Source organism: Lycorma delicatula, chromosome 3, assembly GCF_047948215.1.
Source record: "Lycorma delicatula isolate Av1 chromosome 3, ASM4794821v1, whole genome shotgun sequence".
NCBI classification, from domain to species: domain Eukaryota; kingdom Metazoa; phylum Arthropoda; class Insecta; order Hemiptera; family Fulgoridae; genus Lycorma; species Lycorma delicatula.
This window is the reverse complement of record NC_134457.1, coordinates 160,367,526-160,395,079: the sequence shown is the minus strand read 5'-3', so window position 1 is coordinate 160,395,079 and position 27,554 is coordinate 160,367,526. Positions and strand designations below refer to the sequence as shown.

Genomic DNA, 27,554 nt, shown 5'->3' with positions numbered 1-27,554 from the left:
ACATAAGTTTGGATATAAACATGGAATTTTTTACCATGTGAAAAATGCCATGCCTGACTGGGATATGTATATTTACTTCAATTTCACCGTCTTTGTAATTACTATTTTGAAAAAATTAACATTTCCTTCATCTTTATTAGCTAAGTGTATTGCTTAAATACATAATTTACAGTTATTATTGTATCAATTTAGATATAACAAACTCATGCCCAATCATAATATCTTTATAAATTTTGACGTAAAATGTCTTTAAAATCACACCAAAAGTAACAGGTACCAGAATAGAAATTTGTAGCGTAAGGAAAAGATCTATATCATCTATTGGTCCCAGCGGCGTAAATGCGGTGTCATTTTACAACTTACATGGTCAGCTTGCCGATACGACTTTGAGTTTGCGTCACTGGTGAGCGGGTTGACGGGGAGGGGGCATGACGCAGATGGTCAAAAACTGGCGCTCTCGCTCATTTTCATTCAGTGTAGCTCACGATTTAAACGTGATAGAGCGGTGATTCGTGTGTTTGTGTTTAGATTTTATCGAGATAGATCGATTTAAATAATAATACTTACTTAAATAAATTAACTTAATTAAATATTGTTTTGACAATATTCATGTGTAAAATATTAAAGTAAACATGTAAAAAGGTGTAAAAATTCAATATGTCAGCCTCAGCCCGCGCAAAAGCCAGCCGGAAATATAAATGACGCATATCGTTGGAAACGGGAGGTTATGGGCCACGCACAGGTACCCCAATATCCGGAGCGAGCGAAACTGTTTCTGGAGCGTCGCAAAGCTGGCACGGCGCGCTCAGTGAACGACGCTAACGGCGCGAGCACGTCTACCGCTGCTTATTACGCCTCATGTCTCTTATTTCTCATATCACAGACCAATGTTGAACAAAATTGTCGTAGAATATTAGTCGAATATCATGTACCAAATAAAATAAATAAATAAAATATCATGTACCATTTAATTTAATGTTTAAATTAAATTTACTACCCAGTCACTGTCTCGTTTTGATTTCAATCCAACACGTTAAAAGTGATTCGCTGACGTACAGACCGACCAATTTATCTGTAGAATTGGCCAAATGAAAAAAGTAAAATTTTCCACTGGAGATTCAGTTTTATTTTTTTTTTAAATACGATGGTGGCTCTTCCACTTAACTCTACAGACAAGTTGTCGGTCTGTAGCTCGAAGGAACTTCATCCAAGGTCTGTAACGTTTTACTTTACACCAACGGTCGTGCGCCCCGATACAGCCCAAATCGATTTTTTTTCTTTTTATGATGGACAAGATAAACTTTGCAGCGTATGATAAGTAGTGTCTGGCTAGGATTCAAATCCAAATCTTCCTGTATACTCGTATAAGACTAATAAAACACACAAAGTCACATGGTTGGATTAAAACTTCAAATGTTTATCATAAATATCTATTCAACTAGTAGGGGATTTTGAACGCAGCATAAGGATATACTGTATTTTTTTAACGTATTCACATTTTTTTCATTCCACTACTCATAAGTAGTGGAAATATTTTAATTTTGAACTTGCATTTAATATAGACTGGCCACATGCTCATAATAGTGAAAATAGTAGGAGAAACGACAGTAATAAAGATGGAAAATTAATAATAGCCCGATAAATAAATATACTGTTCAATTAATTAAAATAAGTTTAATCAATAGAAGGTCGTTTATATTATTAAACAGTTTCACCTTAATTCTAACTGAGTATACTACAATAGTCCATAGTAATATCGTCGGTAGGTGTAAAATTAACGATTCCTCTTTCGTTAATTTAATACATTACCCCAACGGATCAGGAAGTCAACAATATAGAAATTAATAATCAATTCATTAGTGAACAAAAGCAATATAAGTTGTATATGTTAAAAAATTTATTTAGAAAATAAATGCATAAACCTACTTATAGCAAACATTTAGAGGTATTACCTTATTAATAGTATTTAAATTAATGTCCTTAATTTTAATTTTTTTTCCTAATGAATGATTGATTACATTTATATAATGAAAAAATAAAAATAAATATATTAAGCCATTTTATTAGAGGAATAACGTCTATGTAATGATTCAAATAAATTGTGTAACGTTTCTGTAACAAAAAATTTCCCTTTGGTTAAATCAGAAAAAGGAAGTTGTGATCCCTGGACCTGGAAATTTGTTCCGTAGTTTATTGTGCGTGTTTGTGCTTAAGTTAGTTTACTGTATTAGCGGTTAAAGTTGTCAAAGCCAGTTAAAAACGTCTTCTACTGGTAAGTGAATTATCTTCTACATAGTTTTCATGAAGTTTGATTACGCATTTAGTCTTTACTTATCTGAGAAGTGCGTGGTAAATACGTTCTTTAGCCGGCAACCTAGTCTGAAAATGGCGTTGGACGTGTTCATAATTAAGAGGTTAAGTTTTCGTTTTAAATAATATATCTATTTAACCTGTTTAGTTGGATACTTGTTAGTAGTATGTATGAAATGCATTTATTCATTATTACAATAATGTAAATTAGTTTATAGGCTTCCGTTGTGTTGTACGTTGAATCTTGTTTTTCGCGGTCTTCGTTTACTCCAAAACATGAGGTAAAAAAAGACATTAACTAAAGCATTCACGGGCTTCGATGCTTATGGTCTTTCTTGTTGATTTGAATCGGGAATTGTTGTATAAAAATAATAAAATTGTTTATATAAAGATTGGGATGTTTGTTTTGTTAATGTTTTTACATTTCTATTATCACGATTCACGCCTGTTTCCGACATGAAGCTGTACTTCACTACTTTGCGCTTCAGTACCCAGCAACATGCTATGCTATATAACATTGCAGATTGTTTCATTTACTAAGCTGAACCTACTTATAGTTTGAATTAGCAATACAGCACTACTTATAGTTTGAATCTTTGTAATAAGATATCAATAACTAGAAATGATATTTACTTAAAATACAGTTAAGTCATGTTTGAATGAATATACATTATTCCCTATTTGTTAATTTCTATTTTATTTATAAAGTGAGTAATGTTAATCATGAAATTGTTTGTAGTGTGTAAAAAATGTCAACAAAGTTAAATACCTCTTCATCAGTTAGGCCTACTGTGTTTTTATTGAAATTTCTTGCTTCTGTCTACTAACAGTTATGAAAATTTAGAAGTCAGCTATGTGTAGTTGTAGGTGTTTTAAAATAAAAATAATTATATAAATTTTACTGGATTATTTTCTTGTAATATTATTTTAATGTGTAATCAATGTCTTTCAGTAATTCAAATTTTTAAGTAGTCTGAACTGCTTGTGCCTTAATTAGTTTAAATTAATGGCGATGCTCTTTGATAATACAGAGTTCCAATTGGATTGGACTAAAGAACATCAACTAACTAAAAGAATTTCAGAGGATGCAAAAGAAATTTACCACTGTAGATATTTTACTTTTCTATTTAAATTATTCAGTTTATGACAAGGACAAATTTTTTCACTTACTGTAGTAAAGTTCCACCTAAAACTATCAATGATTTCTCACTAATTATATTGGTGTAAATGCAATTTTTTTTTTTTTTTTTATTTCTTTTCCTTTGAGTAACTGAAGAATCTTTAATTGACAAGAACCTTCTCATATTGTGCCAGTTCTTTGTGATTTCTGTTGGCTACCTCTTAGATAGTCATCTGACAAGTTACTTTTTTACAAAAGTAATTTTACTTACTGTTAATGGTAATTATATTTGTAGCAGTTAAAAAAAAAATATATAGTCAAGAAAATAAACTGATTCAGGGATTGCAGATTTAATAAATCTGCAATTTTATCAAATCAAATTTTATAAATGTTTTTTCAAAACCTTTTTCTGAATCACATCATTTTATAATTGCAGTATTTTAATAAATACATATTTATTAAGTAATAAGATTTTGTTTTTTTTATATTCTGAAGAATTGAAACAGGGGTTAATTGTAATATAATAGATAGTATCATCATATACAGTATAAATATAAATAGAGTAATATAAATACAGTATAAATGCAGAAAGTTCGTAGAATTGGCACCTACTGTTTGAAATAGTAAACATTACTGAGAAATTAGTTTTCTTCAAGAGTTAATAACATACACGACATCACATTACAGCCAACATCATGTTTTTTTTCCTCTTCTAACAGCAATAGTTATGTGTTTTATAGCATGCATGTAGGACGTTGTTACAGTTTAAAACTCCTGTTGTTAGTAGCATTCAAATGTCAAATTTTAGATTCCACTTATAAAAGATCAGTCTGAAACATTATGCTTAACTAAGCATATAGTAAGATTGTAATGGAAAAGAAAATAGAGATTTATTAGTGCTGTAAACATTTCTGAAAGGGTTAAGTTAGTTCTCAATATTACATTTTCTTAGGCATTATCTTCTATGACAAATTGCAAAAATTTTGCGATGTTCAATATGTACAGGAAATAATTTGAAAAATTTAAATATTGATGTTAACCAGTGTTCTCCACAATGGTCTGAAAATTCTAGTTTATCAGCATATTGATCCATACTGAACAACCATACATGATGAAGTATAACATTCATGGTAGTCCTTTGGATTGGCACCAATTTTACTTTGATTTTTCCTTTGCCAATTTTACTTCATTTTTGCTTGAAATCAATTCTTAAAGGAAAGGTATATTAGGATACCAGTACACTGCTTATATAACAAAGGTGCTAGAGGAAGTTTCTAAGATTGAGTTACAAAAATTTTAATTATTTTCAGTGTAAGTGTGCAGCCGCCAAAGGAAACTAACTACATTTGAAAGAAATGCAAAGCTTCAATAAATATTATTTATGAAAAGATGATCAGTTCTTAACATCCTCTACATTATAAAAAAGTGATATTATAAACAGAAACCACTTCAATTATTATGACATGAGTTATTATTCATTTTGTACTGCTTCTTATTTCAGTAAGATTATGCTTCATTATATGTGATGAATGTATTATATATTAAAAAAAATAGATGATGAAAACGCGTTAGTAGAGGAAAAAATGGCTGAAAATGTGTTATTTCTGCATGACTGTTAGGGAATCAAATTGTTTTGCCATTAGTCCATTTCACTGTCACCTTTTTATACCAATAGGTCCCTCTTTAGTTTACAACTTTTATTATTTAATTTTTTTCTTCTTTGTTTTGCAGGTAATTTAAAAAGTATACATTTTCTCAGTTTTGACAGTTAACAAGATGGCTGATAATGAAGAAATACGTCTTGGTGGTGATGATGGATTAGATACTATTGAAAATGGTCAAGAAGCAGAAATAGTTGACAGCTTAGTTGTGTCAGATCACACAGCAGGTGGAGGAGGAAATAATGTTGATGACCCTGTCAGTATCATTAATTTTATATAATGTTGGCAAAAATGTATATGTACAAATGTAATATTTGTACATAGTTATTTATCACCCTCTAGAGGTGTTCCTGTATAATACTGTAATGTAGGTTATTATGCCTACTTTCATCATTCTTGGATTTTTTCACTAATAATTTCAATTTTATCAGACTTGTCTTGTAATTACGCTGTGTATTCAAGTTCACTTTGGCACAATTTTTGGTACATAATTATTTTTTTTAACTTGCTGTAATGAAAGGGCGGTTATCTAAAGAAATGTATTTCTGGAACTGAAACAGTAGGGTCACAAGTGTCCATCCGTTAGCTTCAGAAAATCTAATATAGCTTTGTTAGATAACATTGGACCATTTTTTAGAGGTCGTTCATTATTAGATATTCTGTTCAGTCTGTATGGGGAAGATTTTTTCTGCTATGTTTTTTGCTGGCAAATAACACACTATGCAGTAAAACAACTATATGGTACTCAATATTTTTTAACTTTGTGAAGTTATAACGAGATATATTTTACTAGGTTTCTGGTGAATTTCTTCATTGTTTAGTATTTTTTTAAGTCATTACTATTTCTATACTTAAGCAGTAATTTAGCATATGTAAAAGAGATGTATAGAAAGTATTCCATTTAAATGTTATGCTGTGTGTAGTAAACAATTATATTACCTTTGTTTTACACCAGTGACTCACAAATGTGTCTCATTACTGTTAATTAATATTTTCTATCTGCTTTCTGAAAATGGAAAACAAAGGAAGGTCGGTTTATAGTTTGTTGATTGTTTGGTCTATAAAACAGCATATTCAAGGAATTTTGGACATTGATGAAGCATTAATTCAAATTGGTTAAGTAATATATAAGTATTTCATAATGGATGTGTTTATTAAACTGATAAATTTTCCATTTTACACACGATACGCAAGCTTTCAAGTTAGGCATCAATATATTTGTTTGGTTATTTCCTTACAACCTTTTCAAAATTCTGATTAGCAGATTATTAGATACTGCCTATCATCCAGATGATTCTGGATTTAAATCCTAAAAGAGATTGACATAGAATTTTTATTACCATCATTAGTAATTATAATTTAGCACCAGCCAGTAATTACTTGGATAAATATTATCCAGTTAATTTAAATTGACTTGTTTAATAATGAATTTAGAGATATTTTTATTAAAATCTGCAGTACCAGTTAAGGTTATATGTTGAAGTTGGCAATAGTTAGTGGTTCATTGGTGCGAGATCATTGCTGTTAGCAAAATTTATTTTTTTTTGCTAATTTTGATATATCATGATGTATTATAGCTGCTGTCTTCAAAGATAAACATAAAGTCTGTCTTAAAGATGAATTGAATAATGTGACTGGAAAACTGTTAAATTGGATCGTTTCTGTCATTAGCAAACAAAAATATTGAAAGTCAGATTTTGTACTCTGTAATATATGTTGCTAAAGGTTTGATCTGTATTTGACTTTTAATGAGTAAATCTGAATATGTATTGCCTCACACAATCTATTTAGAGTGTATTCTTATGCTGAATTAGGGAATCATATTTAAAATAGAAATCTAAAAAATTATGTTTTTTTTTTTTTTAAGAAAAACTGATTGTAGTTTTTGTTAGCTTCACCAGAAATTAATCAGAATAAAGTGCAAAAGTAAACAGTTTTTTTGATCAAGGAACTATAGAATTATTAACATAAAGCAGAAATTATTTGCAAGAGTAGGAATAAAATAAGTAACTAGGTAATTATTTATCTTTATTTAATTTATGCAATATAAAATATACAATTATTAACATAAAATCAGAAATTATTTGCAATAGTAGGAATAAAATAAGTAACTAGGTAATTATTTATCTTTATTTAATTTATGCAATATAAAATTAGGTCCTCATTAAACTTCAAGCCTTCTAGATATTTTTTACAATAATTTAACAATGTGTTGATTATATACTATTTTTTATTTATAGAAGACAGTTTGCTTTCTTATTCTTTTCTTTTTACTTCTGTTAGCACTAAACTGCTTTCTTTAAGGAGTCTTACAAAAAAAAACTTGAAAAGCTCTTAAATCTCACAGCAACATTTCAGTATTTCTGTGCCTTTGTTTCAAAACAAAGTTAGAATACTGTTTGTATAGATGAATTCATTTTATTAACATGACATTATAACACATGTGTAACATACTGCTCAGGAAGAGTTGGAGTTTTATTCACTTGTTAATAAATTATTTATAAATTTCCCTATCATAAATTTTGAATCTAAAAGTAAATTGAAAAGTTTTGTCATAAAAAAAGAGAAATAAATCTCGAGATTGTTATATAGAAATATTTCAGGTTTGTCAGTAAAATTCTAAAACTTTTTAAATTGTGCAATAGATAGTGCTACTAATAGAATGTATAATATACTGTAACCTAGCAGAACATGAATAACAGTTTAGTGAAAACCACCATGTAATATTTTGTTTAGTCATTGTATTCCACGTGTTTGTGTCAAAAAGTGGTTTTTGCTATTTTTATTGCATTTAAAATGAGTGAATTTCATGAGCATTTTGTGTGAAACTGAAAATTGTTACAGAAACATTTGAATTCTTACAAACAGCATATGGGAATAAAGCATTAAGTCAGACTTGAATATATGAGTAATGGAAACATTTCTGAAATGGCCAAACTTCAACTAATAAATTAATGTTGAAAAAATTAAATATTTGTTCGTTCTAATCTTTGTACCTCATCTTTTGACAGACTAGGACAACAGAATCAAATTAAATGAGTTTTTTAATTGAGATAACAAGAAGAAAAATTTTTAAATAATCATAATATTAGTGGTGATTAAACATGGGTATGGAAGTGCATTATTGAAACAAACCTCAATCATCACAGTGGGTGTCTTAAGTCTTTGTTAAATTAATAAAAACAAGACCAGTGTGGTCAAACATTAAACAATCTTTTTTCTGTGAATCCATTGGCCACCATGAATTTCTTTCAGAAGCCAAGATAAGAAATATTATTGTGAAGTAATGAAATACCTTTGTGAGGCGATCAGGAAAAAGGCCTGAAGTTTGGAAGTCATGTTGATGCGTGTTATATACTGACAGTATATCCATGTATAAATCTCTATTAATTGGTCAGTTTTTGCAAAACATGAGACAACAGTCATTCTACATCTTTTTTATTCACCTGATCTAACACCAGCCAAATATTTTCATTCCCTAAATTAAAAATAAAGTTGAAAGTTCAAATTCACTAGCTGAACTGTGCTTTGTCTGAAATGAAGTTTTCCAGAAATGTTTTAAAGAATGAAAGAAACATTACCGGCAATGTATTCCAAGGGAGGGGATTACTTTGAAGATTACAGGACTAAATAGCTTCTAAGGTAAGCAAGCGGAACATATTTTATTTAAAAAGTTCAGGAATTTTACAAACAAACCTTGTATTATTATTATCTTCATTTTAATTTATCTCTTCTAGATGATCTAGTCTTGGGCTATGTGAATTCATTTGGAATATTATAGTAGTGCTCTAAAATAAATTTAAAAAATAACTACTCTAAATATATGAAAGTGGATTTCTAAAAGATTCCTTAAAAGCTGCTATGCATTCCCTTTATCAATGTCATGTTGGTAGCACTGTTAGTGGTCTTGAAGTGATTAAGAAACCTGCTTCATTGTTGGTCAATAAGAAAATTAGATTATGAAATTAATGATATTTGTCAAACTTAGCATCAATTTCACATTGTGAAATTTTTATGTTTTTTTTTTTTTAATGCAGTTATATGTGGTCATCTATATATTTTCACAGTCATTGCTCCATTTTAATTTGTATTATCCTGGGATCCATTTACAATGTGTTTTGTTAGTTTGTCATTTGATCCTTTATATTTTGTTTGTTTCTTATAGTTAATCAGACAACATACTGAGAATCTACAAACTTGAATTCAGTCTGTTTGACAAATAGCATTAGAAAAATTTACAATAACTTAACACTTACATAATGTATAGAAAATACATACAGGTATATATAATACCCTTACCACATGATCAAACATACATCTTCATCTGCGTAGTTAATTAAAAAATTACGTATTCTGTGAAATAAAAAATCAGTACAACTTGTTTAGTTTATTTACAGTGCAAAAAAGTAAACAGTATTATAAATAATGTATAATACATCACAGATAAAATCAAACATAATTCAACTAAAATATGACTGCACTAAACTATCAAATAATAATTCAACAGATATTTAAAAGCAAAAATGCCACCTAAGCTAACACTGGCAGATAAGTAAAAAGTGCTACTCAAAATCTACAAATCTATTAGACCTATCATTAACTACTCCTGTCCCTGTATACAAGTTAATAAAATGTAAAGACAGAATAGTTAGATCTTAAGTAACACCTGAGAACAGCTCGTAGATGTAGAGAAAAAAATTCTAAACTTTACACATAACTTAAAACCTGTTTTCATTTTAGGATATAACCAATCTCTAAATTAGCATAGTTATATGAGGAAAACTATTTACATGCTACTAGGCAGCTGAAATTGTAATATTAACTTAAGCCATATTAGTACAGGATTACCTTTCATGCAACAGTAATACCACACTCAATCAGACCTTCTAATGAAAATACACAATTTTGCACATCCTTCACACTCAGCAACATTACACCCCAACTTAAATGTTACACCAGATGTAAACATTAAAAGTTGTGTAACTTCCTAGAAAATACTGTATTTAAAGTATTCATACACATTTGAAAATATATGTTCAAAAAACTTAATGCAACTTACAGTTATTCAGAAGACTGCTGATCATCCCACAAGCCAAAATATACACACTTATTTTAAACTTTATATTCGTATCACATCCATCTGTGTAACAATTGACAACTGTACTAAAAAACTGAACATCCCATCCCCCATAGGGGGAAGACACCTGCCTTGTGATGATTCAGGTTGCCACACCACCCTCCCCGTTCCTAGCTCTGATGGGCTTTAATGGGAGTTGTTTTTTGCCCTCTAACTTTTTACACAGTAATAAACCAGGCCTTGGGATGCCATCAATGTAAATGCCTTGGTAGACATTTGTATCAGTGAGTTAATAACTCAGCCTTCGCTGTAGGCTTCTTTAAAATGCCCTCGTCAAAACAATGTTACACCTCACGGCTGCATGGTTGCCCATTCCATCTACAGCAGACATTACTAATAACAATCAAACATTACTAATAATAATCACCATTACTTTTCTAACTAACCGTGGCTTGATGCCAATCCTCTACCAATCCGCTGCCAATCAACCTCCAATCAATCTACCTCTAGCCAATCAACTGCCCAGACGGTCCCTAGCCACCTGGGGTGCTACTCTACTTATACCCTTGCAGTCATTCTGCTCATGGCGAGGAAACAGAGAAAGCCAGCCACAATAGTCCATTCTCTGTGAGTCTTCTAGTTGACTCGCAGATCAAGAAAGGAATTTAGTCTCTCAAGCTCCCTAACAACTCTGGTATGTTCAGCCTTGTACCGAGGACGAACATAAATGACATGGTTCACAATGTTATCGACCCTACAGTCCGGGTGCAAGCCCGAATCAGTCAAACCAAACCTAGCCAAACTATTTCTAAATGCACCCTGTTAAAAAATTGAACAATAAAATACCTTGATATTTATGTATGGTACATAAATCGTAGATAAGAAAGATTAAATAAAAAACTTGGTGTTGTCAAGTACTTAAGACTTATTTTCATCCCCAAATATTCAGGTAAAATTATCAGCATTAACAATAGAAGGTTGTTTTTATATTGCCTTCAAGATCATTAATAAAATACACAACATAACCAAGAATTGCTGTAAGCCCAGAATTCGATGAAATGGATTCATTCTTATCCAATTCAAAGAATACATACAAGTACTACGTATAACATTAGGATCGTAACGCATCACAAACATAGCCATAGATTACAAAACAAAAAATTTACAAACAAAATTTGGCAAAAACAACACGATTTAAATATTGTTTGGTCGTATTCTAAATTGGTCTTTTAGCCATTCTGAGGCAAGACCTCAGAATGCAACACCACTGATTGTGGAACTTCATATTAGCTCTGAACAGACACATTTTCCTATATTGTAAAAATTAAATTTTGTTATATTTAACCAGATTTCATCATATTGATAAAAAATAGGTTCAAATTAATAAAAACTTTATTCTTTAAGGTAGTTGTAATTTATTACTAACTTTAATTAGTATAATAACGAAAAACTAATATAAATATACTGATAAAGTTTGTCATTAAAATAATTTAGTGAGATCTAAATTATATGCTGAACTTAAAAATTAAAAAAATATATATATTGTAATGATATAGTTGTCTTCTATTAATTGTAAGCAAATAGTTACAGGCAACTGTTAAGCATAAGGTGTTCCCAAAAGTACTAACTGTTCTCTAAAATAACAACTATCCATGACTTGCTTTCTTGGAAAAGTTAAAGGTAAAATGGTTTCCTTTTTTTTTCAGCAAACCAAATTATTTTACATTTCAGCATACCAATCCCATTGAAATGCAGGTGGTATTTAGCAATACAAGTGTGTCACTTCGTCCTGTTTTGACAACATAAACTAGGTATATATCCAATCATTAATAGCATTGTTATCAGAGAAAGTCAATCCTTTATGATGCCTCTGCCTCTTGTACCTCAGGTGTTTTACATGGTGGACCCCCAAAAGAAAGACTAAGAAGGATCTTGTTGTACATTTTTTCTATTGAGAAGATTTTATTTATTTACACTTCTTGGTCAGTAAGAAAAGTAATGGTTGATATCAGGTTAATTAGTTATAAATTTAATTTATTAATGGCATTTATTTATTTAAAATTTTTTTTTATCAGGAATTGGAGGCAATAAAGGCAAGAGTCCGTGAAATGGAAGAAGAAGCCGAGAAGTTAAAGCAGCTCCAATCTGAAGTCGACAAGCAGATGAATTTGGGCAGCCCTCCCACCATCAGTGAGATTGAACATTGTTGTCCCTCTCTATAAAAATTTATGAAAAAGAGTTTTTTTTGCTCTGAAATCTTTTTAAACCTTTAAAAATGCCATTTAATCGCAGAATTCTTTTTGGTTGTTTTATTATGATTGTAAATTACTACCTGCCACTGGTCCTTTTATATTGTGATGGTTTCTTAAAAGTAATTTTTCTGTCAGAATTTCCTGATCACATTAATTTATGTTGCAGGCTATCAAGAAAGTATAGTGATAAAACCAAAGTATATTGAATTTAACCATTTTTTTTTAACCGATAATTATTTAGCATTGCTAGAATTATTCTCATGTGCTCCATTTGAAAGTAATCAAAAAATATAATGCAATTATTTTTTTAATTATAAAAGTTTAATAATTTATTTTCATTTCTATTGAAATAGTTGAATTATGCCTGTAGTGATATTTTATCTAATTGTTTTTATAATTTAGGTGATTTGGATATTTTTGTGTTTATAAAAATATTTTTATTCTACTTTTTCCTTTTAATTATATACTTTCTGTGATATTTGATGCTGTGATAATTATGCATTTATTGGCAATAGATTAAAATATTAATTTTAGTTTCACTCTGAAATGTTTGAAGCACCTTTGAACTCTGTTTTATGTTATTAATTTTTATTATTTGTTTACTTATATTATTAAATGAATTTTTAATGCTGCTATATAATTATAATTACATGCATAGATGTAGTATTAATATTTGTAGTGGCATTTTTTATTTAATAAAGTATAAAAATTAATATTAAAATATAAAAAAAAAGAAAAGAAAAAAGAATTCTAACATGATTAAAAAAACATAATCAGTGGATTAAATTATTATTTTACCATGCTGTTTCTACTCATTTATTGTTTGTGTTAAGACATAATGAATCTGCTTTCTTTTATTAAAAACCTACTACTCAAAAAAGCAGTTGTCAATAAAATCACATTGTGTGTAGAGAATTTTATTTCATCTGCCTTTGGTGACTTAAAGAAAGAAAAGAATATTTTAATCATGGCATGATGTATTGAACATACTTCTATTTACAGTATCCTTATTTCATTCAAGGATCATACACTGTTTCTGTTATTGTTCAGATTTATATATCAAAGGTTAGCCCAAGATGTTATTTATATTAAAAACATGACCATCATGCCACAAGTTTATTAAAATCACTGAATCATTTATTTTTAAAAATATAATGATAGTAAATAAGTAAGAAAATTTTATCATCCTGCTAATGAAATTAAGTTTGAATCCAGTTTTGTGTGTGCGAGTGTGTGTGTGTATGTAGCCATGTATATATACACTTTGAATCTATACAAATTATTTATTTTTTTCAGTCTAAATTTGAATTTATTCGTTAACAATCATTAAATATGCAGTTAAGCAATGTTAGATTGCCACAAACTATAAATGAGGATTGGAAATTTTTTAGTGTTTTATTCGCAGCTGTAAATAGTTACGTTTTTTTTTTGGTACAAGTGAAATGTTTCATTTGACCTGTACCGATGTTGTACCAATCTGTTATGTTGCAGCGAGTCCGCTCAGTCTGTCTTTTGAAGAAAAAGTGGAAGTAGATAATCGTTCAATATATGTCGGAAATGTAAGTAAATTATATTTTTATGATTATTATTTCTTTTTTAAATAAGTTGACTTATTTTTCTTCTGTACAAATTTTTTTCTGAATAACTTTTGAGTATATACGGCGTAAAACTTCAGCTGCAGAATGCAGAACACAGCTGCAGAAAGTGACAACAAAAATTGAAAATGAAACACTCAGTATCTTTTTGGTTGGTATAACCATTGATAGATATCATTTTGTTTATTAAATTTCAATTAAATAAAATGAAGATTTAATTGTGTTAACTTTTGGTCTAAATTACTGTTTATTTTTGCTCATTTCACATTAAAATTCAGATGTTAACTTTTTGTTTGATCATGTAACTATCATGTTACTCTAATTATGCTGTTTGTTTTAGAGAGAAAGTCCTCAATATTAAACTTAAAAATAAGATTTTCTGTGTTTTATTTTTATCATATTCTATTGTTTCAATGAATATAATTTTGCCAAGCTGTAAGTAGCATGAATAGTAATTCTGTAAGTAATAGTGTGATATAATTTTATGACTGATACATAGGTTCTTTAGATCTTTTTACCAACTTGTTTTATTTTCTTACATTTAGGTTGATTACGGTGCAACAGCTGAAGAACTTGAACAACATTTTCATGGTTGTGGTCCTATAAATAGGGTCACTATATTATGTAACAAATTTGATGGCCACCCAAAGGGTTTTGCATATATTGAGTTTGCTGATAGGGATTCTGTTCACACTGCTATGACCATGGATGAATCATTATTTCGTGGCAGACAGATTAAGGTAGATGTTTCTTTTTTTTTTTTTCTAAAACATCCATGTTAATTTTAATTAAAAACCCCTTCCTAATGACATTTTGTTTTTTCCTGATTTTATGAATTCACTTTTTTTATTAACCTGTTTATATCAATTACATTAATGTTTAACACAAACTTTAGAATTTTAGTGATAAAGTTTACATTTAATGGAAATTTTTTTCTTCATGAAAATAACTATCTCAGCAGAAGGTTAAGATGTTAGCGTCTATACATATATGTGGTAATTACTATGAATTTTTTATGTTAATCATTGCTTTTGTGTACAGCTATGTTCTTCAAACCAGCATAAAATATGAAAAGTATGTTACCTGACACACTTCAAATAGTTTCAGGATTTATTTTACATCATGTTCTAAATGTAAGCCACAATGATTTCCAGCATAGTCTATGAAACACTACCTCATAAAAGTAATTTTTAAAAAATGCATTTCATCTTTTAATTTGCTTATACACACACACACACACACACACACACACACACATATATATATATATATATATATATATATATATATATATGATCTAAAAACTTTAAGCTACCCATGCCATGCTGTAAATTCAGTATAGCTATGGATTATTGTATCTCTTAATTGTAATTTATACTGATTTTGACAACGACAGGCTTAAAACTAAGCAGTTTGTTATCAATGTTAATAGCTTTCAAGCCATTATGCTGAGCTGATATAATTACTTTGGAATCATTCTAACCTCTAGGGCCATGAACTAAATGTATAATTATTATTTTTTTAGCCTGCAGTATACTTGTGAAATTTAAATGTATAAATTGTAGAATTCAATAAAGCTTGAATACAGGTTTAAGTTTTTGGTATCTTTATTGATGTTAATTGGTTTTGATACAGTATGAGTTGTTAGTGTAATCACCCAGAAAAGTACCATTTCCTTATTATTTTCTCCCAGTTTTGTTGATCTGAACATAAAGACTCGCCTTGTACAAAAAAACTTAACTATGCTGATAAAGTATTTCATTGTTTTTTTAATTTATGTTATTACTTCATTAATACAAAAATGTAGCTATTGAAATGTTCATAATTGTGTGTTGTGTTTTACAGTCCAATTATTAAGATTGAAAATTGATGATTTTCTATTAATAGCACTTTTGAGAAAGATCGTTTTTATAATACTGTTGTATTAACCTAACCAAATAATTTAGTAAAATGACTTGTTTTTTTTTTTTTTTTAGTAAAAAGGAATTAAAAATATACTTATTGCTAGTGGTGGAACCCTACTTAACCCAGCTTAGCATCTATTCCTATAATAAATTTTATTCCTATTAAAAAATGTACAAAATAAAATTTTGACTATATACTTCCTTCAAGGTGTTTAAAAGCTGTAAGTTTTTTTTTTTAAGAAGTAAGATTTTGAAAATAAACTTGGAACATGTTTTAATTTTTTTTGTTAGGTTAATCCTAAAAGAACAAACCGTCCTGGTTTGAGCACAACTAACAGAGGATTTCCAAGAGCGACTCGATTTAGAGCTCGGTCTACGAGGGGGTTTTATTATGGCTACCGACCTACAAGACGACCCAGGTAAAAAGTAGTTTCAAATAATTATGGCCATTATAAAAATGGTTGTATTTAAATCATGATCATCTTGAAAATGTTTTGTGCAAAGGTTATATATATGAAAGTTGTTAATTTAGATCTCCAATTCTAAATTTAATATGAAACATTAGATAAATTATACTCTATGACATATTTAGTTGAGACTATGGAGTATTTTATGTCATGACTTTCTTATGGGAGTTTATAACTACTATTCACAATAAAAACATTCTATTCAGTTATCAGTAATCAGCAGTCCATCATACCATCGCCTAAGATATCAATATAATTTCAACAACATATTTTTTTATAACACATAAACATCATTTTCAAACAGTTAAAAAATTTTATGTGATAAAATATCTAAAATATTGTCAAATAATTTGTACAGACTTATAGTAACATAGGTTTCACTGAGCGCAGACTTACCTCATTTTTTTTTTGTTTAGATTTAATTTTCAAAATAACCTTCTGGGTGGCTGTATTAATACGAGATACTGAATATTTTTTAAAAATTTTTATACATTTATATTCCATTAGCACACAAACATTATACATTTACAGAATTAACTTGCAGTAAAAATGTTACACTAATTATCTTAAATATTTACTGTCCGCTAATGGCATAATGGCTTAGCACTGTCTGTATTACCATGGTCATGACTTTCAGACTCTTCGTCATTCAGGTGAATTTTTAAAGGTTCTACATTGTCTAGCAGGTTGTCTGCTTGCCATATTTCATTCTTACTTTTTTCACATGATCGCAGTAATTTATCCATTGTGAAATGCTTACTGTAGCAAGTGCCGTGCTTGTTTGTGCTCTTATATCATCCATTTGAAATGTGTTGTTATATTTAGACACAAATCTTTATGACTTCGTTTGAGCTCAATAGGATTAAGTTCGCTGTGGTATGGTGGTAAATGAAAAACCATCATTTTTTTCTCCTGGGCCATTTTTGTCAATGACATGAGTTTGAAACTTATGTTTATCCTTATTTACTTTATTAAGAAGTTTTCTGAGCGTTTAATGTATAACAGATTCTCTTTTATATAAGCCATTTCTTAATGTAATCTTGAAAAAGATTTCTGTTTGTATCAGAATATTATAATAGGTCATTAATTGTCAAAATCTGTCAACTGATTAATAAATACATACGTATCAAAAAGAATGACTTAATATATTTTAATGATAATAGTAAATACATATGGGAAATGTTAATAATAATGTTATGGAAATGTGCAATATCAAATCTAAGCATTTTGTTTCCTTTTCCCATAGTTGACCGTAATTGCAGTTTAAAAAAAAAATAATACTTTTAAGTCATCTCCATCTAAACAACGATCTCTGCTAAATCTATCATTTGGTATAATTCCAAATTGTTGATTCAGGAAATCAATCTTTTTGGTAAAAGATAAAGAATGTTGATTTTAAAACTTAACTTTAACATTTTCTTGTTTCAAGATAATGCTGCTTTTGCCTACTGATGACTGGGTAAAAGTGAAAGTTAGTTATGTTGTTTTGAAGCTTGAATCTGTTATTTGTATACCCTCATGAAGGAAATTTTAATTTAGTAGTTAGAGAATGTTATTAACTGTTAAAGGTGATGTGAAAATTTATCAAAATATTAAACAAGTAATAGATTAACATAAGCAAGCTGTAGATTATTGTAGTTTATATTTTATTAAATAACACCAGTCTACAAAATTTTTATTTGAGGAGGCAGGTGCTTTATGTGGTTTATGCTAAATCAGAATAATTATTCTCAAAATTTTATATCACATTATGTTTTCAAGTTATCGGCATCTAAACATGCATTTTAAGCATTATAATTTTAGCATATACATGACACTCAAACTTGTAGTATTGTTTTATTAAATAGATTTATTCATATTGGATTTCCTACATAGCTATTGCTATAGGCCTATTCACATGTTCCTGTAAAAAATACTTCCAATATCAACTCGAGCATGCATAGGCTAACTAAAGCAACGAGTTTACCTAAATAAATGGAAACCTCAGGTTCAAGCTTGGAGGGAAGTTTATAAGACAAGCATACTGTTAATTTTCATGGTATAGAAATAGAAACTAAAATTTAATTACTTTACTCTTACTTAATTTGTTACTACTGTAATATTAATGAGCACATTAATCAAACCTTACGCAATGAAACTAAGACTGTTAAAGAATTTGTAAAAGCTGAAGTTAAAGATGGAGAAAGACATTGAATATTAAACTCAAGCTTTTCTATGATAAAATTATAATAAATTGAAAGTGTGAATATTCATCGGGACTGTAATCAAAAAATTAATACACAACCAAATTTTAAGAATGGCAACATGAAACCATTGTTGATCATTGTTCAAGGTTTTCTTGGAAACAAAAAAAACAAAGCTAAGAACTGAGGATATGTTAATAGGGAAACTGTTAATGAAGTATAGAAATTAGGGTCCAGAATGTCATTACAAATTCATTTTTTATATTTTCATCTTGACTGATTTCCTCCAAATTTGGGCATTTGAGCAACAAATGAGGAAAGAGAAGGTTTCATCAAAATATTTTAGAAATAAAATGGCATCAACCAGAAGGGCTGAATCTATGAGTGACTGGTGCTGGTTTTTTTTTAAAGAGGGCTTGGGTACATAAAGAAAAAAGTAACGTCTGTTAAATGTTGCAAAATATATAATATTGAAATTCTGAAGTTAAAATTTTCCTGTTATTTTTTCAGTTTTAAAAGTAAAAATCAGGATGGTAGAGAAAAACTGATTTGATTTTAATATTCTGCATAAAAAGAATAGAACTGCTTGCGTTTCAGTTCCACACTTTTTCTTTTAATCTGTACGCTAGTGCAATAACATCATATTTATGTCCACTGTTGTGTTAACCCTTCAAACTTGTAATTTCTAGTCTCAACCCCTACCTGATTTTATAATCCTAGAATCACCAAAAGTGATCAGTTAATACAATCAATAACTTTTAGACCAATCTGAATAATGTCTATATCTACATTCCTCTTATCCAATATTTATAAAGTGGCAACGTATAACGTAGTGCTTTCAGTGGAAAAAAGTTAGATATATTTTTCTCAATATAACATGAATTTGCAAAATGTGTCTTTTCTCTTAGCAATAAACATATAAATTTTGAATTTCAAGTTTATAATTGAGAAATTCTTTAGTCGCAAACACATGAAAAATTTTGCTATAATGTAAATATTTTGCTTACCTTTTACTGCTGCAGAATGTAAACTTTGAAACTCAAATTTTTAGTTAGGTAAAAAAAAAAAAAGAAAGTAATTTACTATAATTATGTTTACATTTGTTAATTTAAATATCAGGAAAACTTAAATTCTCTATGTATACTAATCATCAGGAAAAATCTTTTTTTTTACACACTCAGATTGCATTAATTTATTATCAACACTTGGGAGATGTCACAATTACCCAGTTTGGTTCAGTTACCTCAATATTACTTTTAATCTGAATCTTGCATAAAATTTATCATGTTTTATTACATTAGTGGGTTTTTTAAAAATTAAAGACATGCAAGTTTAGTGGACAATGAACCAAACTACTTTTATAGGCTCTTTATAACTCTTTAAAACACTATTATTATAGGACTTCTTTAATCAGTTCATTAAATGTAATTAAAATTTTGATTAAAATTCACATGTGATAATACCAAAGCATAGTTGAGCACTTACTTTCTAAACAACATACAGTTTCATACGAATTTAAATGGAAATACAATACAAAAGGCTGCTTTTGGTGAACTGTCTTGCCTGTTTCAAACCACTTAATGGACTACATCAAGTGTTGATCACCAAAACTAGAGTTAGAAAATATTAATAAAAAGAAAAAATTTAATTTCCTGAAAACTAGTTGCTGACACACAATAATAAATGAAAAATTAAACTAGTCCACATACATATAATAGCAAACATAAATTAGTAAATTTACACAAACTTTTAAAATTTTGAAGTTAAAAAATTCAAAATATTCGATTTAGTATAAAATTTCTAAAACATCGGCCTGTTTTTCTTTATTTTGGATATCGCCTTTAGTTAACCAATGGGATATTGCTTATGTAGCTTGTTATAGAGGTTTGTATAATATTATTATTACAATGATATCAAAGTTTATTTTAGATTTATTTTACATATAAAAGATTGTTTAAATAACTTATAAATAAAAAAAGTAACTTGCAAACAAAAGTACTGTAAAACTTAAACGCTGAAAGCATGAAAACAGCAACATATTAAAAAGAAAACTGAAGCATATAATTGAACTGAACTTGCCAAATTTTGTTGAAAATGATAAAAAACAATTATAAATTTTGTTGAAAATTATTAAATACAGGGGTAGCCTGTATGTAACAGTAAACATATTGCAACTTTCAAAAAAGGTATTCACTGTTTATGTAAAATGTTTCCCTAAAATTTTACAAAATTTTTCCAGTTTGTGCAACATCTAGCTGAATTATGCTTTTGGACTGGCTGATTTCCTGTTATTCCATATTTATGTAGATTGTTTTTTTTTTTTTTTAATATTACTCAACTTTTAAACACTACGTGAAATTTATATTCTATATACCGTGTCTTGATAAAATTAATATTTACTTATATATACTTTACTTTACTTATATATTTGTCCTATCAATAAAAGCAAGCTTTCCTTTGTTAATTGGTATATATTTTTCTGTCATGATTAAAAGAAATACACAAAAAATTAGATTATAGATTTTTTTTCAAACAACCAGACATTGAATTCTGCTTTAATTATGAAGGAAGAATATCTCGTATTTGATTTTTAAAGGACGTGTAGAAGAATTTTTGGAAGAAAACTGTATGTTAGAGCAATTCCTTTCTTACTGGAGATCTCTGAACTCAAAGTGGCAGATTTCAAAACAGTTTCTATAATAAAAAAAGAAAGACTCAACAATTTCTTAAGCGAGACTTAACTAAAGAGCACAGACCTTTTAAATCTGAAAAATTAATGTTGTAAAATCAGCCTTGACCAGCATCTAATTTGTATCCCCCATTTCATAATTAACTCTTTTTGAAGATTTAGATTGTATGTAAATAAATAACATTTTTATGACTTTATTTTATAAATAGTAAATTTGCTTTTAGTGTATGCAATTTTAACTAGCCTATTTTGCGTGAAAATTAATTTTACAATTATATGTCACGTTAATCGGAATGCCTAACCTGTTTTGTTTGTTTTTTTTTTTTTTTTTTCATATAAATTGAAATGAACTTGAAGCCTGAAAATGTTTCGTTCTTTATTTTGTTTTAAATATTAAGATTTATTGATTTACCTTATAATGCAGCAGAAGGTAAGCAGTTCAAGACCTGGGTAGAGCAGTAACATTTTAATTTATGGCTCTTTGGTAATGTCTCAAAAATCATTTTAATTGAAACTGGGCTCTAATTAATGATACATTCTGACTGGCAAACAGAGTGTAGCAAGTTTTAAATCAATTTCAAAATACAAGAAAAATACTTTCAAGACAAACATTGGAACAATGAAACATAGACAGTTTTATTAAACTACATTTTTATGATTTGGTGTATATTATCCCCTGCTTGTTTGATTAGGGTTGAAAACTTGACAAAGTTAGGTACACTCGCTAAACAAAAAAAAGCAAGTACTGCACATTTGACCCAAATTAACACAGATGTACTAGATACCTGGAGACTTCTTTAATAATGTACAGATAATTCAGTTTGTCTTCAAAATTAAATAAAATTGCATGTAGCTAGTATTTTCCTCACAATTTTGAAAATTGATTTATTTGAAAAACTTTTAGTGGAATGTACTGCTTTCAGCAAGGCATCCTGTCCATGAATTTAGTGACTTGTGCAGTTATGTGTTTCAGGTATGTATAGAAATAAGAATTTATAAACTTTCAATGATTGATTAATCTTCTATTCTGCAGGTTTCTAAAGTTTGTATGTATAAATGTTTGGGGTTATCGGGTGCATAATAAAATATCAGCTGTGGCTATTCAGTGATTCCATAACATCTGGAATATTTCAAGAAGTAACATCCTGCAATTTAAGGGTGTAAAATAAGGTCGAATTTCAAAACCAAATTCAGTGAACTACTTCCAGTAATCACCTAAATTAGGAACACACGAAGCACACTTTTCTGAATGTTGTTGACATTTTTGTTGCTCATAAAAAAAATTCATTGATCTGACAATCATAATTTAGTTATTCAAAATTCATTTAAGTAGTAATCGATGCCTATGAATGACACTATTGAGATTGATGGGAATCGCTCTTCAAGTATGATATTTTATTTAGTATAATATTTTGTATGTGTTAAATATAAAACCTGAATTGCAAATTAGTTTGACTTACAAACAGTTACGATTTTATTATCTAAAAAAGTGTACTCTTTTTGTCATATGATTACAGACAAGATAAATATTTTTGTTACATAATTATTATGAGATTCAATATTGAAACATTAAATTGTTTGCCTCAAAAATCAAACTTTTCATTTTTTCTATTGTATCAGTTATGGCTATTGTAACAATATGCCCAACATTAAGCTTAAAATACCACTCATGATATGATTGATTATTAAAAGTTTATTTTGAATAAACTTTATTAGAAAAATATGTTTTTATATGAGTAGTAGTAATGTTTTGTTATTTAAATATATGTATTTTATTGTCATTTCTTTCTGCAGTATAATTCTTTTAAAAACGTTTCTCTTCTTGTTTGTAATAGGAGTTACCGGCGAGGAGGGTATTATTCTCCGTATTGAAGAATGCTTTGGTAATTGTGCTCTAACTTGTTCTTTTTGTTATTGAGATGTGTTCAATAACAGCAGGATAGAAAATAAAATAGTTTTGAGAGTAATTCAACATTCATATTTGACAAAGATGTTTAAAAAAATTTACATTCGTGTTCTAATATATATTGGAGTAGATTTTAAATAGTTAAATTAAGTATTTAATAAATTAATTGTAATGTATCATAAATATTTTACTTAAGTTCAAAATTTTTCCTTTTTATAATTGTTAACTGAACATTTTTAAGGTTTTATTATACTAAACTAAATCTTTTTAACCCCTTCCTGATAAGTGGTACACATTTCAGACCAGGCTCCTGATAACCATTGTTACTCTTATACCGACTGAAAGATATATTTTTTATATTCTCATTGCTAAATTTTTATTTCACACTCAAACCTTGATGTTCATCATTTTTTACAATCTCAAATGATTGATTCATTTTGTCATTTATATTATGAAGAGACATTTTTGTAATAATAATACATCGGACAATATTATACTAGAATTTTTTTTTTAAACCCAGTTACTATGCTACTCTTTCTTTCTGACTGTAATAAGCTGTTTATACCATCATCTTTTATTCTTTAATTTTTGTTCCAATATCTGTCAAAATGATCTACAAACAGTTATTTCAAAAGTGTTCGTGCAACAGAAAATTTAAATGATGAGGTTAGGAATGAATAATATCCATCATACAAATGTAAATACTTCGTAATTTACCATTACTTGTTAATTTTGTGTAAAGGAAAGTAAAAAAAATATATAATAAATTCAAAATTTGTGTTTTTTTTATGGTGTTAGTATTGCATTAATAAATACGTAAATTATATAAAAATTGATTAATTAAGATATTGAAAGTTTAATTTTTCAAATATCAGATGTTATTTTATTGGATAGTAAAATTATTCATATTCTGTGAATCATATTACACCATAAACATTAATTTTAAAAAAAACAGGCGGTATTTTTTTTTATTGTTTTATTTAGTGGTTAGCATGTTAACACATTACTCATTTAAAAAATTAATCTGTAGCAAAAATTCATGGTATGAATGCCCCAGACAGCTCACTAATTAAAAAGAAGGAAGGGGTTAAACACTAATATAATATCATTAAAGCCATGATTATTGGCTTTAATGATTTGTTTACTTTTTCTTTTTATTAATTGTTTAGATAAACTATCTGAATATCATTTATTCCTGTGAATTGTGATATATTATTAATAAAATTAACATTTATGATAACTGTTAAAAAACTAAAGCATAATTAGTGACTTGGATGTGTAATTACAAAGTGAAGTGAGATCCTTAAAAAACAGTTGTAGATTTCGTATAAATTTTAAGCTTAATATATCACTTGTTTAGTAGGTTATTTAATTTTTAAGGTTAATTATACATGTGTCATTTTGGATGAATTTGCTAGATAGATGAATTATTAATTTAACAGTGCATTCTTGTGAGTTATATTTTTAAAAAAAAAATACTGTGCCAGAGTGAATGTGTATTTTGTGAAAGAGTAATTTGCTCTATGAAGTACTTGAGTACTACAATGTACATCGTTAATGAACTTATTTTACATGTAATTTGTACATATGTGTATATGTGTTTTTTTGCAGGTATAAGCTGTGGAAGTATTTTTTTTTCCCCTTATATTTTACCCTTTTCCTTTTTATATAAATTAAAAAGTTTATTTTATTTCATGAAAAATGTTTATTTTTTAAATTATATTATTTCAATTTTTGAAATTATTTTGAAAAAAAATTATGAACCTTACTTTCTTCTTATTGAACAATAAAATTTTAAATATTTAACATGAATTATCGTGTTAAACATAGTATTAATAGACCAAGAAAAAAATGTTATTAAAGAATATTAAAAAAAAGTGTAAAATGAAAAAAAAAGAATAATTTAGTTAAAATACTGAAAGAAAAAAGTACAAAAAATGTAAATGAAAAAAATTGTAAAAATAAAAAAAAAATGTTATGAGCACAGATTTTTCTTGAATTTTATTTGTATGGTTTGTATAAATGTGATAAAAATGATACTAACCCATTCCATTAGCATGTAAACACATTACTCATTTAAAAGATTAATCTGAAAAATTCATGGTTCATTTTATGGTAGTTCATTTAGGTTTATAAAGTAGCAATTTATCTCTTAAGATATTATTTTATGATTTCTACTATTTCAGGGAAATTCAGTAAGTATTCCATTAAAGTTATCATATTTAAGGCAGTAGTTCGCAGTATCTTGAATCATCCTTGTGTGATTGTACATCTTATCATCCTTGTATCATATATACAAGAAGTTTCTAGTTGTTTACTGAGTCTGCTTAAAGAATAAACCTCTCTTTCTATCTTGCCATGACCCTTTATTCTTCTTTCTTCTGTACACTCTTCCATTTGCTTTACCTCCTTTTTCTCCTTCCTGGCATTATATCTTGTGCATCTTTTGGGTGGATATCCTCTTACAGTGTATTAATCTAATCTTTTATCTCCACTTTCTTTTTAAGGGTTCCTCCTTTATATCAGACCTCTTCAGTCATATTCACCCCTTTTAATTTCCACACCATACATTGAAACTTCATTGTAGCCTGCATTTTGCTGATCTTCCTCTTCATAACCTTATCTCTGTTGCATATATAAATATTAAGATATTATATGACGTATATCACTAATTTTCTGGGATATATCTTGCTTCAGATCAGTCCACAAATTTGGAAAATAATTTGTAATATCATCTCCCCTTATTGATATCTACTGTTTCTTCTATTACTCTTTTGTTCCTGGCTACTACTTCACTGTTTAGATTAAAACGGAATTCTGTTCTACAGCATTTCTTCACACATTCAATTGCCCTTGAACTTGTGATTTTTTTCTCCTGTTTAATCTCCAGGAATCACCATCAGTTATTACTTCAGAGAATGATGTGTATGAGTGTAAGTGAAGTGACGAGTAGTCTTGTACAGTCTCAGGTCACCATTTCTGAGATGTATGGTTAATTGAAATCCAACCACCAAAGAACACTGGTAACCACAATCTAGTATTCAAATCCGCATAAAAGTAATTGCCTTTACTAGGATTTAAACGCTGGAATTCTCGACTTCAAAATCAGCTGATTTGTGAAAACATGTTCTCCACTATGCCAAACTGGTGGGTTGAACTTTCTGATTATTCCTTTTGTAACATGACATGTGCATAAATACTCAAAATTCCCTGTTTTAATATTTTCTTCCTTCTGTATATTATGAACAGCAATGGTAAAATTGGAGTTGTACATTTGTTTAATGTTAATATTGAATTATTAGTGTTCCAAAATAGGTCCACCAAGTTAGTTTAGTGTTTAAACTCTTCATCACAAATCAGCTGATTTCAAAGTCGAGAGCACTGAGGTTCAAATTTTAGTAAAGGTACTTTTATACGGATTTGAATACTAGATCATGGAGGTTGGGTTTCAGTTAAAAACATATCTCAGGAATGGTTGACCTGAGACTGTACAAAACTACACTTTATTTAAATTCATTCTCTGAAGTAATACCTTATGGTGGTTGCAGAGGCAAAACAGATTTTTATTAACATGAAAAATAATCTGTCCAACTAATTTCATATAATGGTTTCTTCTTTTGAGATCTGTAACTTGTCATAATATTAAAATTTAAATCCACAGTAGCAGTTATTTAATAACCTTCTATACTCTCTCTTTTACCATTTTTCCTGTCAAGAATAAAATGTTTATTTGAAATTACTTATTTTTCTCATATATTTTAAAACATACCACAATATGTAAATACGTATTATTTCCTTGAAAATATAAAATTCGTTGAAAAATGTATCGTAAATTACACATTGTCTTTTAAGGAATTTCCTTAGTGTTAACTGCCAGTTATCATTCTGGAAGAGTTATTAAAAATTCATACAGAGCTTTACAGACACACTTTTACTAAATGACCAAAGGGAATGTACTTGCATGTGCTTATAGGTATGGATTCAACAAAGCTATGAAGAAGCAAATTAACATCAGCTCTTACACACCCTTGTCACTTGATATCAAGAACTCAAAATATTTACACACATTAATCTTTAAACATAATAAGTTTCTTTTATTCATTACACATTCTGTCAGTAGATTCTTAATTCTTTTTTTTTTTTTACATAACTCTGTATTAGTAAGTAGCTTACTGACTTACCTTATTTTAAATAAATATAAACAAATCATTGATTACAAAGTAAAAAAAACTAAATTAAGAACAGTTTAAAATAAATAAAACTTAGTCTATTTAACCTCGGCTAGTAACATCAAACAATAAAAATAACTCAAATACTTAACTGCATTTACACAGAAATTAACAACTTATGCTGCTGGTTAAAATTAAGACCTTGACTTATCCATTCCTAT

General features: G+C 28.3%; 1 protein-coding gene across 5 annotated transcripts; it reads left to right on the top strand.

Moving 5' to 3' along the window:
• Window positions 1-2,144: 2,144 nt before the first annotated feature.
• On the top strand, window positions 2,145-24,844 carry Pabp2 (poly(A) binding protein nuclear 1). Of its 5 annotated transcripts, XM_075360901.1 has the most exons (8): window positions 2,145-2,272; window positions 5,162-5,347; window positions 12,244-12,358; window positions 13,912-13,979; window positions 14,561-14,755; window positions 16,211-16,338; window positions 22,182-22,231; window positions 23,094-24,844. In XM_075360901.1, exons 2-7 carry the CDS (start codon window positions 5,207-5,209, stop codon window positions 22,198-22,200), a joined length of 666 nt encoding a protein of 221 aa, XP_075217016.1. In that variant the 5' UTR covers window positions 2,145-2,272; window positions 5,162-5,206; the 3' UTR covers window positions 22,201-22,231; window positions 23,094-24,844. The 5 variants fall into 5 exon arrangements, with proteins under 5 accessions (XP_075217016.1, XP_075217012.1, XP_075217017.1 ...); XM_075360897.1 differs by lacking the exon at window positions 22,182-22,231; XM_075360899.1 differs by lacking the exon at window positions 22,182-22,231 and having other exon boundaries at window positions 2,155-2,272; window positions 5,190-5,347.
• Window positions 24,845-27,554: the final 2,710 nt, after the last annotated feature.